Raw genomic sequence first — 19,645 nt, 5'->3', positions numbered from 1 at the left:
CAAAAGTGAAAAAGTTGGAAGGAAGGTACCAAATTCAAAAAAGACCCAGTGTTTCTACTCCCTAAGACCCTTTGAGGACAACAGGGAAGATGAAACAAGAATGGCCTTTCAGTGGAAGACATTTCAAATAGACTGTGAAGAGCAGGATTTCTTTTGTGTAGCAAAAAATTGTCACTTACTATAACAGACCAAGATCTTAGTAGTTGATGGTATCCTGCAAGGATTTTTTTTGGAAGAATAACTATTATTTTGGGGGTGTTTTCAGTGTTACCAATCTTTTTTTAGGAGTTGGACATTTTTTGGGGGGGAACTGGTTTTTTCTTGGGAGAAGTTGGCCATAATTTCTTGGTAGTTGGTTGTGATGGCTTTGGGACAGTTGCTTTTGGTGTTTTCTTAGGAGATGGCTTCTTTGAGGTGGGAGGTGACACTTTCTTCAGAGTTGTTGGCTTCACTTTCTTCAGAGTTGTTGGTTTCACTTTCTTCAGAGTTGTTGTTGGTCCTTTCTTCAGCATGGTTGTTGGAGCTTTACTTGGAGTTGCTGATGACATATTCTTGAGAGCTGTTGTTGACACTTTTTGGGGAACTGCCGGAGGCCTTTTCTTGGGAGCTCCTGGTGGCCTTTTCTTGGGGGCTCCTGGTGGTCCTTTCTTGGGGGCTCCTGGTGGTCCTTTCTTGGGGACTCCTAGTGGTCCTTTCTTGGGGGCTCCTGATGGTCCTTTCTTGGGGACTCCTGGTGGTCCTTTCTTGGGGACTCCTGGTGGTCCTTTCTTGGGAGCCCCTGGTGGTCCTTTCTTGGGGGCTCCTGGTGGTCCTTTCTTGGGGGCTCCTGGTGGTCCTTTCTTGGGAGCCCCTGGTGGTGCTTTCTTGGGGGCTCCTGGTGGTGCTTTCTTGGGAGCCCCTGGTGGTCCTTTCTTGGGGACTCCTGGTGGTCTTTTCTTGGGAGCTCCTGGTGGCCCTTTCTTGGGAGAAGCTGGTGGCCCTTTCTTAGGAGAAGCTGGTGGCCCTTTCTTGGGAGAAGCTGGTGGCAATGACACATTTGAAATTGTCTGCGTTGTTTCTGAGGTTGTCCATGTTAATTGAAAGCTCGTGTTAATATTATTATTTGGAGACTGCTTGGACCAAGGTGGACCACGCAATTTCATTGGATTGACCAACTTCATGGCCAGATAACCCTGAGTAAAGAAAGTTAGAAGATGGAGGAAACCAGTGAAAACTGAACTCTATCCTCCCTCTCTCTTTCTCTTTCTCTCTCCCTCCCTCCCCGCCTCTCTCTCCCCATTTGACTGACAGAGCCCTACCCCTGCTACTTATAACATGTGTCAGGATTCCTACACTTAACCCAATTTAAATCGTGAGTCTCAAGCCAAACTTCCAAAACTTAAAGAGGATTTATTGGGAGTTAACATGCCAGCACTGCCTGGGTGTAGCCGACTCTGAGACACATCATTCATTGCCACCCTTGACCCTGGTTTTCCCTCCACCCCCTGGGTGTATCGTAATTCATACTTTCCAATGGGACACATCCACAGCCCAGAGTCATCAATCATTCTCTCCAGTTAGAATTTTGCGTGGCAGAAACTTCGATCACATAGAAACTATCTTTGAAAACATTTATGGAATGCAAGCTGCCCACTGTTCCCCCCTCGCTTTCTGTTGCCAACTCTAAATAGACCATAGAAATAATTTGTATGAATTGACAGCATGATTCCCCTTCCAGGTTACATTTTCACATTCTTTACTGAGAAGAACTTACTGGCGCTGCGTAGATGAAATCTATGAACAGCCAGATCACCAGAAGGATGCAAATCAAAATTAGGATCTTCCATTTACTCTTCTGCCAGATAATAAAATGGATGCTCTTTAAGGGGGCTGTGAACCATAGGAAAGAGGTTTCCGGTCTCCTAGTTTGGGGGAGAAGAATGAAGAGGGACGGGGTGGTGAGATAGCCGCTGTATTCAGATGAACAGATTAACAGAGTTGGAAGGGACCTTGTAGTGTAGGTCATCTAGTCCAACCCTCCCCCCGCCCAAGCAGGAGACCCTACACCACTTCTGACAAATGGCAGTCCAGTCTCTTCTTGAAAGCCTCCAGTAATGAAGCTCCCACAACTTCCGAAGGCAACTTCTGTTCCATAGGTTGATTGTTCTCACTGTCAGAAAGTTTCTCCTTGTTTCCAGGTTGAATCTCTCCTTGATCAGTTTCCATCCATTATTCCTTGTTTGGCTTTCAGGTGCTTTGGAAAATAGCTCGACCCCCCTCCTCCTCTCTGGGGCAGCCCCTCAAATATTGGAAGCCTGCTACCCTGTCTCCCCTGGTCCTTCTCTTCCCTAGATTAGACATACCCAGTTCCTGCAACCATTGATTGTATGGTTTAGCCTCCAGTCTTCTAGCCATCTTGGTTGCTCTTTTCTACACTTTCATCTTAGCTCCATTCATCCTTCGTTTGCTTATGCTCCCCCATCAGCTGAAGACCAGCCAAGATGTTTCAATATCTGGCCTCTTTGACCCCTTGGCATTAATTTCTGTTTCATCCCAGACTCTAGAGTTGCAGAAGCCCACAATGATGTCACAGAGGCATTGGGAGAAGCATACATTGCCTGTTGCGTCTACAAGACTTCTGTCAAAGATTGTGGTTTCTCTGAGGGTACATTTTCCAGAGTCTTTTAACCAAGAGTGGGATTCAATTTTTTTAATAACCGGTTCTTTGGGCGTGGCTTAGGTGGTGGGCATGGCTTGGTGGTCATGTGACTGGCTGGGCGTGGCCAACTCAACATCACTCACATCGAGGCTCGCATCTCCTTGCCTGGCCTTCAAGACTGTGGGGATGCTGCAACAGTCGTAAGTGTGAAAAACAGTCGTAAGTCACTTCTTTCAGTGCCATTTTAACTTTGAATGGTCACTCCACACAAGCAAAGTACCAGCAAAGGAGGGGAAAGACCTCCAGAGAAGTTCCTGAGACAGGAAGTCTAGTCCTGCCAAGAATGTACTAAGGGTTAACGGAGAGGCAGTTTCTGTAAGCAACACCAGAATGTTTCCTTCCTGCCTTCCTTACAGGATTAGCCCAGTAATTTCTTCTAACAACCGGTTCTTCAAACTGCTTAGAATGTTAACAGCTGGTTCTAGCGAATGGGTCATGGTTGTCCCAAAAGACAACTGGACTTTCTTGTTTTTATTTTCCTTTGAAAACATTTCGCTTCTCATCCAAGAAGCTTCTTTAGTTCTCATTCTTCGGCGAAGTTGGCCGTGGTTTCTTGCTAGTTGGGAGAACCATGAAGAAGCTACTTGGACAAAAAGTGAAATGTTTTCAAAGGGGAAAAAAAAACAATCAAGAAAGTCCAGCTGCCTTTTGGAAAAGCATCTTTGAGATACTTTCCTGCTTCCAAATCTGCCAATCGCTATGAATGGTGATGTAAGGCTTACAGCTTCTTTCCCAGAGATGCTATTCAGCCAGTTCTCACGGGTTAGAGAGAACCGGTAGCGGAAATTTTGAGTAGTTTGGAGAACTGACAAATACCGCCTTTTGACTGGCCCCGCCCCTGTCCATTCTCCGCCCCCCGAGTCCCCGCTGATTGGCTGGGTTTTTGGTTCCCCCGCACAGGAGAACAGAGCTGGATAGCAGGTTAGTGGGGTGGGGAGGGAATGGAGATTTTGCAGTATCCTTCCCCTGCCACGCCCACCAAGCCATGACCACAGAACCGGTAGTAAAAAAAAAATTGAATCCCACCATTGTTCCTTCCATACTTTCCCAAGTTACAATTCTGAGGACAGTCATCCCTCCACCAGGTTTTCTATCAGAGGACACCCGTGTTCTGATCTTACTCTGGTGGCTTCAGAAAAGGGTTTGCATTTGGCTCTTCTCTTCCTCTCCCAGCTGGCAATTCTTCAGCCTCCAAATCGGTCAGCAATTCCAGAGACATCTCGATCTTTCCCTAGAAAGCACACACACACACACACAAGAACATAGAGTTGAGATGAAAAGTCATTCTTGATGGGCTTGAACATACAATATAGAATAACATTGGAGTTGGAAGGGACCTTGAGGTCTTAAGTCCAACCCTCTGCTTAGGCAGGAAAGTCTATACCATTTCAGACAAATGATTGGCCAATCTTTTCTTATAAACATCCAGTGTTGGAGCATCCACAACTTCTGGAGTCAAGTTGTTCCGCTGATTAATTGTTCTAATTGTCAGGAACTTTCTCCTTAGTTCTAGGTTGTTTCTCTCCTTGATTAGTTTCCACGCATTGGTTCGTGTCCTTCCCTCAGGTGCTTTGGAGCAGGGGTCCCCAACCACCAGGACCCGGACCAGTACCGGTCCGTGGATCATTTTGTACCAGGCCGCCGGTACTTGGGCGCCGCCATCTTGTTTTGACGGCGCTTGAGAAAGTGCTTCCGGGTGAGCTTGTCGGTTGTTGGTTGGAAAGCGGCGTTTGGGCGCTGAAGGAATCCTTGTGCCTTAGTTTCATCGAAGGGGTGGGGGCAGCTTCGAACGAAGAGCCGTCCCGATGGCGGTGGAGTCTTGCGTTACTCAGGAGGAAATTAAGAAAGAGCCCGAAAAGCCCATCGACCGGGAGAAGGTACAAAGGAGGAGTTGAAGGTGGCGGGGAGAAGCAGGGGACGGCTGGCTGGCCGGTCGCTCGGCTCACCTTGCCTTGTCATGCGTGCTGATGCCGGTACCGGTCTGTGGATCATTTTGTACCGGGCCGCAAAGAATTAATAATATGGTCCCTGGTACAAAAAAGGTTGGGGACCCCTGCTCTGGAGAATAGCTTGATCCCCTACTCCTTATCTTTGGACAGTTGTAGCCAGCCTCGCACACCCTAACACTTGTCTTACTGGCCCATTTTTTCTGCACCCGGCAAGGCTGGCCAGGTTTTCTTAAGGTCTCCGTAGCTGAGAACAAAGCTCTGGATCGATCCAGAGCTCCATTATCAGCTGCAGAGGCCTTCAGGAAAGCCCTGCTGGCTGCAGAAGAAGCTCCTGACAGCGAAAAGGAGGCTGGGGGCGATGCGCCCAAGTGAGGTTAATCAGTGGATGACATCCCCTGAAAATAAGACCTGTTGCCTTTTTGGGTGGCAAAAAGAAAAAAAAAAGACAGGGTCTTATTAACATTAGCAATTAGAGAGCAAGAAGAAAGGGAGTATGATAAGATTTGGGATTTATTTTATGGATGGTTAGAAAGTAGAGTAAGAAATTAAAGGATACTGTAATAAAATGATATACTGTAATAGATCATTCTGAATAAGTTATAACATGAATATTTAACCTAGTAAGAGTTGGGATTTGCTTTCAAGGATAGCTGGAAACTGAAACAAAAAAACCAAACCTAACGACATAATGATAATAATGATATAATACAATACATTTTGTTGATTAGAATATGTGAAATGTTAAAATGTTATGCAAAAGAAATGAAATACTTAATTCTCCATATAATCACGGCAGCAAGAATTGTGTTGGCACAATGCTGGAAGGATGACCAAATGCCAACAAATAATTTGATTAATTCAGAAAGTTCTTGACTGTGCTGAAATGGACCTACTTTCACAAAAACTTATAAGGTAGACTCAAAATCTACTACAGCTTGGGAAAAATGGTACAACTGGATGAAGGAGAAAAACCAGGAAATTGAAAGATAAGAATTTGAAAAATGAAATGGTTAAACTGAGAGCATATACCAAAAATAGAAAATGAATATTAGTAAAATTGCTTTCAATAAATGATCACACCGTCTTAGCTGATAAGAAATATATATGTTTTATGTCAATATTTGTATTTGTATATTGGTTTTGTTGGTAACGAAACGTGGTATTTTATACACTGTATATATTTTTCTTTTTAATCTTTAATAAAGTTTATTTTAAAATTTAAAAAAAAGAATATAATACGAGTGCAAACTCAACAAGGAATGGATGCAAAAATTATTATGTGCACAAGATATGTGTACCCAGTCGAGACACTGTATAACTGAAAGATGGTTTGGTTTGTTGTTTTTGTTATAAAAATAAAAAAAAACTTAAAAAAAGAAGACAGGGCCTTATTTTCGGGGAAACATGCTACCTGTAATTGGAGGTTTTAGAGATACCCTATTAACACCCATATCCCGCCAATCTCTTCCTGACTTACGGACACCCGTGGCTTGTCTTTCTCGAAGACAATGCAAGGCCACCAGCCTCTCATATTCCTCTGGGTGAACAGGGAAATGCATTTCTGCTTCCGTTGGTGAAAAGGAGTGCAAGATCTGGCCCTGCCGCTATCGTCCTGCAGGACTTTCAGAGTGCAATCCCGAGGCCGCTTGGCAGGTCGTGGAACGCTGGTTAAGTTGATTTCCAGGTTGCCTACAGAGGAGGAACAAAAGTATAAGGTCCCCTGCAGGGAATTGGACTAGAAGACCTCCAAGGCCCCTTCCAATCCTTCCGTGTTCTACGATCCGATGGTTCGCAGAAGGTAACGCCATGTCCTAAGCAGCCCTGCTATGTACATTGGACCGTCCGAAGCTGGGCATGGAAGAATGGCAAGAAGTAACGGGTGGGCAATCACGAAAGAAATGACTGGAGATAGTTTAATGGCTGGATGCCCTTCCTGTCCCCGGTGTGGAGTTTTGTTCAGCAGATATATTCTCATTCAAACACAATGAGCATGCCGGGAGGAAAATCTTGTTGAGAAGCGGCAGAAAACTTTATCCCAAGAGCCCTCATCCTGTTCAAAAAAAATCTTACCTATGAAATCGTCAGCTGAGAATTTGTCATTATCCCAGACCTGGATGATCAGTTTCGGAGGTACTTTCTGCATGGTCTCATCCAGACTCCAAAAATGTTGCTGCAAGAAAAACGGAAGGGAGGAAAATGGTATTTAAGATGAAAGCGCTAAAAAGGAGAGATTGTAACGGACGCCCCCTCGGATGCCTGGGAAGAACTGTGTGACATAAATGGGAGGATAAATGAAACGGTTGAACCAAGCACCTGTCAAAACTAACGCTTCTATAGAAAAAAGATGCCTTGATCAGATCAATTGGAAGAAAAAAACTAAAATTGTGCTGTTAATCCTTAATGTTATTACAGGACAATAATTCCTCCCTCCCTCTTTCTTTCTTTCTTTCTTTCTTTCTTTCTTTCTTTCTTTCTTTCTTTCTCTCTCTCTCTCTCTTCTTTCTTTTTCTTCCTTCCTTACTCTCTCCTTCTCTCTCCGTCTCCCTCTCTTTCTTTCTTTCTTTCTTTCTTTCTTTCTTTCTTTCTTTCTTTCTTTCTTTCTTTCTTTCCTTCCTTCCTTCCTTCCTTCCTTCCTTCCTTCCTTCCTTCCTTTCTTCCTTCCTTCCTTTCTTTCTCTCTTTTCTTTTTTCTTTCTTTTCCTTCCTTCCTTTCTCTCTCCTTCTCTCTCCCTCTCTTCTTTCTTTCTTTCTTTCTTTCTTTCTTTCTTTCTTTCTTTCTTTCTTTCTTTCTTTCTTTCCTTCCTTCCTTCCTTCCTTCCATCCTTCCTTCCTTCCTTCTCTTTCTTTCTTTCTTTCTTTCTTTCTTTCTTTCTCTTTCTTTTTCTTTCTTTTCCTTCCTTCCCCCTCTCTCTCCTTCTCTCTCCCTCTCATTCTCTTTATTTTCCTTCCTTCCTTCCTTCCTTCCTTCCTTCCTTCCTTCCTTCCTTCTTTCTTTCTTTCTTTCTTTCTCTTTCTTTCTTTCTCTTTCTTTTTCTTTCTTTTCCTTCCTTCCTCTCTCTCTCTCTCCTTCTCTCTCCCTCTCATTCTCTTTCTTTTCCTTCCTTCCTTCCTTCCTTCCTTCCTTCCTTCCTTCCTTCCTTCCTTCCTTCCTTCCTTCCTTCCTTCCTTCCTTTCCTCTCTCCCTCCTCCTTCCCTCCTTCTCCTCTGTAACCCCGTGATCCCATTTGGGGCACTTGGCAATTGGCTCACATTTACAGCTCTTTGCAGCATAACTGTGACTTCTGATGGGTTTTTTTTTTGCCAACTTCTGGCATTTACTTCTAGTTTCCAAGAAAAAAAAAACATCCATTGGGGAAAACTAAGCTGTTAACACCAGTTAAATTAATAACCTGGCTTCCTCAGTCACTTTGTTCATCAGAAGGTCGCAAAGGGGACTCACGTGACCTTGGGACTCAGCGACGGTCATAAATATGAACCAGTTGCCCAGCACCTGAATTTGATCACATGATCATGGGAATGCTGCAAAGGTCATAACTGAAAAATGGGCATAAGTCATTTTTTCCAGTGCCATTGTAACTTTGAATGATGCCTGAACAAACTGTTGTAAGTTGAGGACTCCCTGTTACTTAAAAAAAGACTAGAAAGTATGTTATTCCGTGGCTTTCCTGTCTGTCTCAGAAGGTGGCAGCATTTCACCATCTTTTGGCTTGGAAGAGTAAGAGAGAGTAAGAGAGGGTGGGGAGAGGGAGGAGAAGGAGAAAGAGAGAGGGAGGGAGAGAGAAAGAGAGGGAGAGAAAGAGAGGGAGAGAGGGAGAGAGAGAGAAAGAGAGGGAGAGAAAGAGAGGGAGATAGAAAGAGAGGGAGAGAGGGGAGAGAAAAGAGTGGGAGAGAAAGAGGGAGAGAGAAAGAGAGGGAGAGAGAAAGAGAGAGCGGGAGAGAGAAAGAAAGAGGGAGAGACAGAGGGAGGGAGGGAAAGAGAAAGAGAGGGGGAGGAGAGAGAGAGAGAGAGAGAAAGAGAAAGAAAGAGAGGGATGGAGAGGGAAAGAGAGAGAAAGAGAGAGGGAGAGAGAAAAAGAGGGACAGAGAGAGAGGGAGAGGGAGAGAGAAAGAAAGAGAGAGAAGTAAAGAGAAAGAGAGGGAGGGGAGAGACAAAGAGAGAGAGAAGGAGAGAGAAAGAGAGGGGGCAGAGAAGTAGAGAGAGAGAAAGAGAAAGAAAGAGAGAGAAAGAAAGAGAGGGAAAGAGAGAGAAAGAGAGAAGGAGAGAGAAAGAGGGACAGAGAGAGAAAGAAAGAGAGAGAAAGGAATAGAGAGGGAGAGAGAAGTAGAGAGAGAAAGAAAGAGAAGGAGAGGCAAAGAGATAGAGAGACAGAAAGAGGGAAAGAGAAAGAGAGAGGGGGGAGAGAGAAGTAGAGAAAGAGAAAAAAAGAGAGGGAGAGGGAGAAAGAAAGAGAGGGACAGAGAGGAAAAGAGAGAGAAAAAGAGAGAGAGAGAAATAAAGAGAGGGGGAGGGAGAGAAAGAGAACTAAAAGCCAGTTTATGCCCAACCTTCTTAGTGAGGACACAAGTTTGCTCCATGGGCAAATAATCCAGTGTGAATATGAACCGCCAGTTGAAGTTGCCTTCTCCTGCCAAAGACCTATAATGGACATCCGTTCTTTGCTTGTCTTCCTCCTGGCCATCCAGCCATCTGGGACCAAAGCAAAGGAGAGGGACAGAAATATTTTTAGTCGACTCAAAAAATGGGATCGGATTTAGCGAAGGGTGCATTATGTAATTGGGTTGGAGTGTTGGCCAGCAGGTGTAGACGGAAATGAAAGCAGACGTGTCCACTGACTCTCTGTTGGCATGTAGGTGGTGTGGGAATGCGTGAAGGACCTCGATGGGGGTAGAAATGACACTCTGGTCAAGCCACGACTGGTTTGATTCTCCACTTCTCACAGAAGAAGCTATGGTTTTGGGTTGTGGGATGAAGAAGGAAAGGGCAGTCGAAGTAGGAATCCAAGAATGGCACTCAAGGGATGCAAAGAAGAGACCAAAGCCTTTACCAAAGGAAAGATAGGATTGGAAAAAAGAGAAGGCCTGATTCAGTGTTGGGATTCAGCCGGTACACACCAGTTTGGGGGAACCGGTAGTTCTGGCAATTAGTTAGCCCTGCCCACTCACCTCTAGTCCAGTGATGGTGAACCTTTTTCTTGTGGTGTGCCGAAAGTGTGTGTGTGTATGCGATAGTGTGCGCACACGTATGCCAGCACCCACAATGCTGCATGCACAACACCCTGCCCCACCCCCTTACCTGCACTGTGCATACACGCGCCTCCTAGTTGATTTTCAGCCCATTTGAGGCCGTTTTCGTCTTCCCAGAGGCTCGAGGGAAGCCTTTGCAGCCTCAGGAGGCTGAAAAACGGGCCTTCCGGAAATACCGGAAGTGCCTGTTTTCAGCCTCAGGAGGGCCTCTGGAGCCCGGGGGAGGCCGTTTTCGCCCTCCTGAAGGCTTGAGGGAAGCCCCTGGAAGCTGAAAACGGGCCTGTTTCGGCACTTCTGGTATTTCCGGAAGGCCCATTTTTCAGCCTCCTGAGGCTCCTGAGGCTTCCCTTGAGTTTCTGGGAGGGCGAAAATGGCTTCAAACGGGCCAAAAATCAGCCGGGAGGCGTGTGCGTACACAGTGCAGGTAAGTTTGGCTGGGGCTCGTGTGCCCGCACAAATGGCTCTGCATGCCACCTGTGGAACAGGTGCCATAGGTTCCCCATCATGGCCCTAGTCTGTCCTATACTTCTTTGTTTTTTCAGCCCAGCTGATTCGCGTGGCACAACAGTTTGCCGCCTATCAGCTGTTTTACTCACCACGGCTGCAGCAGAAGGTAAGTTTGAGCTGAAATTGTTTGTTTTTCAAACTCTGCACCTGCGAAGCGCGCGCTCACTGAACCGGTTGTTACACCGGTTGAATCCCACCACTGATGGCTAGACTGATGGATCTGCATGGGCTTTCTCAGTGTCTCCTCTCCCCGCTGAGATGCTGAAGAGACGGGAAGAGTTTTGTTTCCGAAGAAACTTACAAACTCCCCCTGAATTATGTCACTACTTTTGAATACTATGGAACCACTTTCTTTCTCCGAAGGGAGGAAAAAAAACATCACCAATCACATCTTTTTAAGAACAGAGGAATTGGATCCCTTATCCAAATGCACCTGATTGGGATTCCCCACCAAGATTACTGATCTCATACCCTTTCACATAGATGTCACTCATCTTGTCTCCAAAGATATTGGTATCTTCTAGATCCACGTCTTTTGTGTTCCAAATTATGCAGCGGAGCTCGTATCTGGAAAGAAGAGAGAAGAAGATGATTTTCCTATGGCGTAGAGTGAACTTGAACCCGGATCGTTCCATTCCTAGCTCAATGAGGTCAACCACTACCCTCCTCTGGCTCTTGGGGTGGGGGGACAAGGAAGAAGCTTCCAGAAAGAGGAAGCTATACTTGGGAATCCCTTGAGCATAGAGTCGGCTAAAAGTCTGCGGAGTTTCTCCGTCATTCAGGTCATGGTTGTCTCAAAGGTGTTTTTTTTCCCGAAGGCAACTGAACTTTCTCGTTTTTTCTTTGGAAGACATTTCGCTTCTCATCCAAGAAGCTTCTTCCGCTCTGACAAACCTCCAAATGGCCTCAACGACCCTCTCAAAGGATGCAAATGACCAGAGGTGTCTGCAAGGAGTATCAATCCTTCCATTCCCCACCATCCTGTCAGAGCTTGAAGAAGCTTCTTGGATGAGAAGCAAAACATCTTCAAACAAAAAAAGAAGGAAGTCCACTTGCCTCGTGAAAAATTTTTTTGGGGGAAATTCTAAGCAGAAAACAATTCTTGGCTCCATTTGCTGAGAAAGGTGCATTTTTATTAGAGATTATTGTAGCAATGCATAGCCAGAACTGAGATTCGTGCACCAACATCCCTACAATATGCATTCCCCTTCTTAACTGTCTTTCATTTCCTACCCCAAGGTAACCAATTAAAATCTTGCTCGCTGTTTTCCTAATGGTCAGTTCTGATATGCGCCTCCCTCCTCCTTCCAGCTGGGCGACCTTGAAGCAGCTTCTCGGGATGACACAGCACCTACTTTTGATTTCCCAAGCAAGCCCCCCCCCCTCATCCCCCTCCTCCATAGTCAGTGGCAGAACTGTCACCACATATCAGCGAAGCGCAAGCAAGTGTGACGTGGCAGCTGACATTTAGTTTAGTTGTGTAAAGCGACTTGACGCAAATTGGCAGCACCTACTTCCTGGGCTTCCGTGGGGTGATATCAAATGGAGGTCCTGGGTCACCCAAATAGAGTGGGAAGAGGTCCACCCACATCTGTAATTTACCCTGGATAGGAGAGAGGTACAGGATTTATAAGACAACATCCACCGTGATAGATTTGCTGGTCTGTCGGATTCTTCTTTCTATCAGCTAACAAGTATAGCATGAAAATCTGAGATTAAGGGTTACTTGGTCAATCCCAGGTAGAGCTGAGTCATAGAGGGTGCGAGTTTCTATGTGTTCAGAGACCAAACCACATGTCCGGAGGAGGTGGAGTGCCATACGTTCTTTGGCGGGTCCCAGAAATCCATGCGAAGGTACTTTGGTCTCTGAAAGGAGGAAACATCAGATGGAATCCCATTAAACTCAACCCAAGGCCTTGAGTAGGCAAGACATCGGTGACTATAGTTTTAAAAGTGGGGGTAAGAGGAAGAATCTCTAAACTTAAAATATCTAAGGTGGGTTTGAGTGAAAGTAAGGAGTTCCAAAATGTAGTTCGTTCCCTTTCCTTTTGACCGGGAGAAGGTCGATAGCTAAGGAAAGCCTTAACCAGCTTTCTAAACATTGCTAGACTGCAGTTACTTGACTTCCTGCAGGCATCTTCATAGCTTTCTTACCTGGGTTTGCAATAGTTAAAGGAGACACTGAATTTCCCAAGAATCCTAGTTGGCAACCTCCATTTCTAAATTGTGATGCTCTCTACCCATTCTTGAATTGTCAGTGTTTGGGGCGAGACGCACTGCCCCAAACAGTACAGTATCAAAAATTGGATGGAAACTTACCGAAGTCAGAGAGCAGATAAGTTCTACCCATGAAAACGGCTTTGCTTCCATCTTCACTTATCTCCGTCTGGGGTAGGTTTTTGGCCTGAATATGATTTTCCAAGAGTTCGCTTGGAAGAAGCTGGTCTCTCCATTGTGTGGGGCCAGCCCTACAAGAGAGAGGAGGGGATCAAACGATGTTTGTAGAGAGTGTTTTTAGAAAGACTCGTGCCTTTTTCTCGAAGCTATCACTTCAGTATAGGATAACCAAGTTGCAAGGGACCATGGAGGTCTTCTACTGGTGGGATTCAATTTTTTTTACTATGGTTCTGTGGGTGTGGCTTGCTGGGCATGGCTTGCTGGGCATTGCAGGGGAAGGATACTGCAAAATCCCCATTCCCTCCCCACCCCACTAACCTGCTTTCCAGCTCCGTTCTCCTGTCCAGGGCAACCAAAGAAGACCCAGCCGATCAACTGGGACTCGATGGGAGGCAGAGAAGAGATGGGGTTGGCGGGGCCAGTCCGAGGTGGGTTTTTGTCGGTTCTCCAAACTACTCAAAATTTCTGCTACCGGTTCTGTACAACCGGTCAGAACCGGCTGAATACCACCTCTGCTTCTATCCAATCCACTGTCCAAGCAGCAGGCCCCATTCCCTTCCAGACAAATGGCTATCCAATTTCTTCTTGAAAACCTCCAGTGATGAAGCTTCCACACCTTCTGGAGGCTTGCTTTCCATTGGTTAATTTTTCTCACTCTCTGGAAATTTCTTCTTCATTCTAGGTTGGATCTCTCTTGGTTAAGTGTCTATCTGTAACAACTTCTCTCCCCCTCAGGTGTTCTGGAGAATCGGTTGACCCCCTCGTCTCTGTGGCAGCCCCTCAAATACTGGAATATTGCCATCATGTCACCCCTAGTCCTTCTTTTTATGGAGACTAGACATTTCCAGTTCCTGCATTTGGTAGATGAAAATAACCTGAACTTCTAAAGCTAGGAAGATGTTCCTGGGAATTTGAATATAATAGAATAACAAATTTGGAAGGGACCTTGGAGGTCTTCTAGTCCAATCCCCTGCCTACACAACTTCAGACAAATGGTTATCCAACATCCTCTTAAAAACTTCCAGGGTTGGAGCATTCACAACATCTGGAGACAAGTTGTTCCACTGGTTAATTGTTCTAACAGTCAGGAAATTTCTCCTTAGTTCTAGGTTGCTTTTATCCTTGATTAGTTTTCACCCATTGCTTCTTGTCCTGCCTTCAGGTGCTTTGGAGAATAGCTTGACTCCCTCTTCTTTGGGGCAGCCCCTGAGATATTGGAACATGATAGCATGGACATGATAGCAATCGTGTCTCCCCTGGTCCTTCTCTGCACTAGACTAGACATGCCCAGTTCCTGGGTATTTCTGGGAGATGACTCCTCCAAACATCTGGAAGCTGCTAGGAGGAGAAAGATGGGATTACTCACGCGTATACTTACACACAGTAAGTCTGTGGCAGCCCACAGTTGGCCCCATAATGAGACATGAGCCGGTTCTCCAAGTCTATGGTGGTGTCCCCAACAATGTCATCAGGTGAAAAGAGGTCAAAATCAAATAATGAGATCTTCAGGTCTTTTTCTAATGGGATGGTGCATGTGAGTTCATACGTTCTTGAGAGACCACCCCAAAAAAAAAGATGAAGAAGAAGAAGAAGAAGAAGATATAAGTGCCCCACTCCTATCCATTCTAGTATCTTCACTCGCAGAATTCATTGCAAGAGTAGACTCCTAGGAATTTGGGGAGCCATGACCCCAACAGTCTTAAATGTTGCCTGGTTAGAAAAGGCTGGACTAGACCTTTGAATGCTTTGTCCATGAAAGCAGAAACTTAGGACCCTTGTACAGGTAAGCCTTTATAAAAAAATAATTTTCATTTTTAACAATTAAAACAGAATGACACTTTGCTTACAATTATGAAGGAAGATAAATATTTCAACATTAGACATATTGAAAGGATAATTTTGAACAATGGATCCAGAAGTTAGTTTTAATCCTATCCCCCTATAGATAAACTCTGTTTAAAAGGCGTTATGGAAGAGGAATGAGCAATATCTAATAGGCCTGATTTTAAAATGGATTATAAGCTACAAGAATATGAAAAAAGAGAGGTTGCACTGGATCTACAAAAGAAACCACTGAAGTCTTCATCATTAAAAAGAATATACAAATAACACGCTAACAGAATGACCTAGATAATTTTCCTATATTGGATTTATCAAAATCTTATAAAAGCTTTAAAGAATTGCGTGAGAAGGGACAAAGAAAAAAAAATGAAAAGAAATCAAGTTCTATGACATTTACTGAAAGATCAAGCCAAAATAGATATGCCGTTATCTCTGATAACTCTTAATAGACCTTTGCTAATATCAAGACTACAAAAAACAAGCATTTATAATTTATTTATAGATAAGAGATGGATTATGGAAAGGTGAAGAATATTCAGAAGAAAAATAGAAGAAAAAATGGAAATATATAAAGAAATGATTTCTCACATCACAAGTCTAAACAATTTTAGTAACATTACCTTCTCTTAAGGTGCAAGAAATGATCTCATCTTCCCATACCTCATCTCTTATCTAATTTTTTCTTTTCTATTTCTCTTTTTATGTACTTTATATTTTCTTCTTATTCTTTTATTTTTAGTTTGCATTAGTTTTTATCATCTGTCTGTCTCTCTCTCCCTCTTTCTCTCTCTCTCTTTATCATCTGTCTATCTATCTATCTATCTATCTATCTATCTGTCTGTCTGTCTGTCTGTCTGTCTGTCTGTCTGTCTTTCTATCTATCACCACAAATTAGTTAACCAGGTTTGAGAGGAACATGGTCACCTGCTCCTTATGGGAGAGTGTTTTCTTCAGACCCAATCTATGGTTACACACATCGCTTGAATGCTGGTCAGCAGTGCAACAAAGCAACCAGAATCCATTTGCTAGACCGACCTTCCAAACACAGGATCCAGGGTGTTGGGTATATATTCTTCTCGATCAGCCATCCTTTCTTTCCCCAGCTTGATCTTGATGTAGGCGTCACACTGTAAAGAGATGCAAAGAGAAAACTCCATCTTCTCTTCTCCACATCCCATCCCGGGACCAGCACACACAAAGACACAAAGAGAAGGTTTCGTTCTCTTTCCTAAACGAGACTCGCAAACATACGACCCTTGCAGTATGGGGACAGGTTCCTCGCCGAAATTTGGCGAGTTTGACTTACAAGAGTAGCCAGGCAGACTCTGAGAGTCAGAGCTTTTAGGAAATTCGTCAGTTGGTGCCAGTTAATAATAATATAATATAATAAGTCTTTATTGATTAGCCCTTGGGCCATATCAAAAGGTGCCAGTTCCAAACAGGGGTGGGCTTCAAAAATTTTAGTAACTGGTTCTCTGCCAGGTTGCTGGGTGGGCATGGCCTACTCAGCCTCCTGCACCACAGCAGGGGACCCTTTTTTTTCCTTCCCTGGGCTCCGGAAACTTTTCTTGAGCCTCTGGGAGGGTGAAAATGGCCTCCCCAGGCTCCGGACGCTCATTTTTCACCTTCCCCGAGCCTCTACACAGGACCTGTCCTTACCTGGCCTCCAAAAACGTGAAGACTCCTGGATTGGGCAGGGCAGGGTTGGTGGAGCCAGCCAGGGGTTAGATTTGCCGGTTCGCCGAACCAGTCATTAAAAAATGATCACATTAGCTACTAGTTCGCCTGAACCGGTAGCGGCCCACCCCAAGGTTCAAAATGGAGGTTGCGAGGTTTGTGAATCAAGCCACACGGAGTAGAAGTGAATGGACGGTTGTTGTCAGTGTTTGTATCTGCTGCTTCATGTCAACAAAAGCAGCTCTGCTCTAGTTCGTTTAATGAGGCGAGACTCCTTCCGTGCAAGTAGTCTCGCAGAGTGCCTTCGCTCCACACACTTGGCAAACCACTAACCTCTTTTTATTGACGGTCGGCCCCAAATCACCCTGCCGGCTCTCACGGCTGAGGAGGTACTTGAACTTACCAATCCGTTGACGTCTTTTGGCTGGAGATTAAAAGCTCGGATGATATAAACGCGAACCAGACAGTCCTGGGAGACGTTGGCAGGAAGCTCTTGGAACTGACGTGGTGGAGGTAGAATTCTGGGGTCTTCTGGCAAAGGATAGATCCGGAAAAGCCCCTGTAGAACAAAGCAGGGGGTCAGTGGAGGCTTCAAGGAGGACCACTGCTGGTTTTCTTTCCCCGAGACAAATGAGCAAATGATATTGTTCCCCTGACTCAACGCTGCTGGAATTTTGCTTCCCATGGGCTATTAATGAATTGGGAGATTTGGACACATCAACGTAACAATGAAAAGCCCTTGATAAGTCACTAGCAGCAGTTCATTGGAACATGCTCTTCTCTATTGTCCTCTCTATGCAGGAGCACACCAGGAGTTATTATTTCCAGTTTTCATTTAAATAACCTGGTCGTTCTGATTTGTTTTACCTTAAAATGCTATCAGATCAATTTGGCTCCATCGCTCTGTCTACAGGCAGGTACTCCTCAGAACCTCACACTTTATGCTGTAGGTTTGATTCTAACCCTTCTTAGATATTTTAGAATCTTCCTTCCTTCCTTCCTTCCTTCCTTCCTTCCTTCCTTCCTTCCTTCCTTCCTTCCTTCATGTTTCTGTCTCTGTCTCCCATCTACCTACCTACCTACCTATCTATCTATCACTTTTATCATTGCTATTTATCATCCATCCACCCACCCACCCACCCATCCATTCATCCATCCATCCATCCATCCATCCATCCATCCATCTATCTATCTAGCTATCTATCTAGCTATCCATCCATCTATCTAGCTATCTATCTAGCTATCTAGCTATCTAGCTATCTAGCTATCTTCTATCATCTATCTATCATCTATCTATCTATCTCCTATTTCTATCATCTGTCATTTATTATCTATCTATCTATCTATCTATCTATCTATCTATCTATCTATCATCTATCTATTATTCTATCTCTTATCTCTATATCTATCTATCTATCTATCTATCTATCTATCTATCTATCTATCTATCTATCTATCTATCTATGCGTCCTTCATGTTCCAATGAAAAAGGCTTGCCTTCTCCAAAGCATCAGAAGACAAGGGAAGAAATAATGGATGGAAACTCATCAAGGAGAGAAGCAACTTGGAATTAAGGAGAAACTTCCTAACAGTGAGGACAATTAACCAGTGGAACAACTTGCCACCAGAAATCGTGGGTGCTCCATCACTGGAGGCTTTTAAGAAGAGACTGGAAAGTCACTTGTCTGAAATGGTATAGGGTCTCCTGTTTGAGCAGGGGGTTGGACTAGAAGACCTCCAAGGTCCCTTCCAGCCCTGTTATTCGGAGTCTTTTGTATTTTAGTTTAATTAATGTGATTTCTGTATTCTACATGCCGGTCTATGACCTAATTAAGAAGAAGAGAGATCACAAAGGATAGAAATCCAGATTTTCTGGGTAAATTTCCTCAGGTGTCTTGCCAGAGAGGGGAGTCGGGCTCATATTTTCACCTTAAATTCTCCCCCCACCACAGGGTCATCATCTTGGACTTTTCCTCGGTACAGCTGGAAGGTCTGACAGAAATCCTGGAGACCGTGGAATTCAGGTACTTCTTCCAGCTCACAGTTGTAGATCTGGGAGGCAAGTTATTAAAAAAAAATCAATTGAAATGTTCTTTAGTTTCTCTATATATGTTTGTGTGATTTTTATTCTCTAGTCTATGTATTCTTATATTATTGTACATTATTAAATCTTCAACATTGCAAATGTAATACCTCTATTTGTATTGTTACATCTACTATATCGTAGATGTAATTATTGTAGATTAAAAATATCAATTGGGATATTCTTTACTCTCTCTACATATGTTTCTATGATCTATATTCTCTAGTCTAAGCATCCGTCCACTTCTGTATTAACTAATTACAAATGGTCCAAACATTTTATACATTTGTTGATTTGCAAAATTGGTAAACATTCAGGCCTCATTGTAAGTGATTATAGTGTCCACACTGTGTGATGTGTTGCCTGGATGTGAATATTCTTACTTTAATAACTGAACATACTTTGAAAAACCCTCCCACAATTCCTCAGCCAGCATTGCCTCTTCCAGTGCAAAAGATGACTTACAATATTCAACTTCATTGTGTCAGCCTTGGAATCCATATTTTACTTGGAAGCTTCGAGGCTGTCTGGGAATTTGGGAGGGGGGATTTCATAGAGAGGTGGTAGATTAGACTCAACATCACTCTTTCTCAGAGAGTCAAGGACATGTTTCCCTGCACCTGGAGGGGAGTGACTGGGAGGGAATGTCTCCATTTGGGATGAAGATTTGATTGGGCCATGTGATGGACTGGTGGGTGCAGAGGATGGATCTTTGAATTCTCTTTTGGAAAGGGGAAAAACCTGGAACCCTCAAATTCAGGTTTTCCCCAGATGTGCCAATATGACAACTGTAATAAAATGGAACATTGAGAAACTGTTTGTCTTTGAGTTTATTGATTTGGAGTTGGAACGCTCAGTGGTGGGATTCAGTCAGTTTGCACCAGTTTGGGAGAACCGGTTGTTGACCTTATGAGGAGTTCGGTGAACTGGCTGTTGAAAGAAATCATTAGGGCAGAGCACCGTTTCTTAAATTCTTTGAATCCCACCACTGGGAATGCTGACACATTGGATATGGAGACCAGCCCCAAGCTTCAGAGAAAACTGGAGATCCCTTTGGTGGATATTTGATGAAGTGAGAAACAGGAGTCACCTGATGTCTCTAGGGAAACTTGGGAGCTGGTATTTCTTGTGACAATTGTTGCCCTGCGCCGTATTCTTATGATATTTCCTTTAAAAGCACACCTTTATGCTATCATAGCCCTTTTCCAGGTAGTGTCCGCTCTTTGACAAATCTCCCATTGTGGCATAG

The 19,645-nt window shown here is 44.2% G+C and overlaps 1 protein-coding gene across 1 annotated transcript in view; it reads right to left on the bottom strand.

Moving 5' to 3' along the window:
- Window positions 1–281: 281 nt before the first annotated feature.
- Window positions 282–19,645, bottom strand: part of FER1L5 (fer-1 like family member 5) — a 68,001-nt gene continuing 48,637 nt past the window's right edge. Inside the window, exons 35-49 of the mRNA XM_087938742.1 lie at window positions 19,579–19,645; window positions 18,243–18,365; window positions 16,717–16,872; window positions 15,672–15,763; window positions 14,173–14,343; window positions 12,717–12,865; window positions 12,124–12,263; window positions 11,912–12,000; window positions 10,869–10,964; window positions 9,192–9,333; window positions 6,718–6,817; window positions 6,125–6,336; window positions 3,820–3,929; window positions 1,754–1,901; window positions 282–1,172 (exon numbers count right to left, since the gene is read on the bottom strand). The exon at window positions 19,579–19,645 is cut by the window's right edge and continues 47 nt beyond it. Of these exons, the coding sequence (XP_087794868.1) occupies window positions 282–1,172; window positions 1,754–1,901; window positions 3,820–3,929; window positions 6,125–6,336; window positions 6,718–6,817; window positions 9,192–9,333; window positions 10,869–10,964; window positions 11,912–12,000; window positions 12,124–12,263; window positions 12,717–12,865; window positions 14,173–14,343; window positions 15,672–15,763; window positions 16,717–16,872; window positions 18,243–18,365; window positions 19,579–19,645 (2,686 nt within the window). The remainder of the gene's footprint in view (window positions 1,173–1,753; window positions 1,902–3,819; window positions 3,930–6,124; window positions 6,337–6,717; window positions 6,818–9,191; window positions 9,334–10,868; window positions 10,965–11,911; window positions 12,001–12,123; window positions 12,264–12,716; window positions 12,866–14,172; window positions 14,344–15,671; window positions 15,764–16,716; window positions 16,873–18,242; window positions 18,366–19,578) is intronic.

Source organism: Pseudonaja textilis, chromosome 9, assembly GCF_049901715.1.
Source record: "Pseudonaja textilis isolate UNSWEBS1 chromosome 9, rPseTex1.2, whole genome shotgun sequence".
NCBI lineage: Eukaryota > Metazoa > Chordata > Lepidosauria > Squamata > Elapidae > Pseudonaja > Pseudonaja textilis.
The sequence above is the reverse complement of the archived record's forward strand: the minus strand, read 5'-3'. Positions and strand labels throughout refer to the sequence as shown.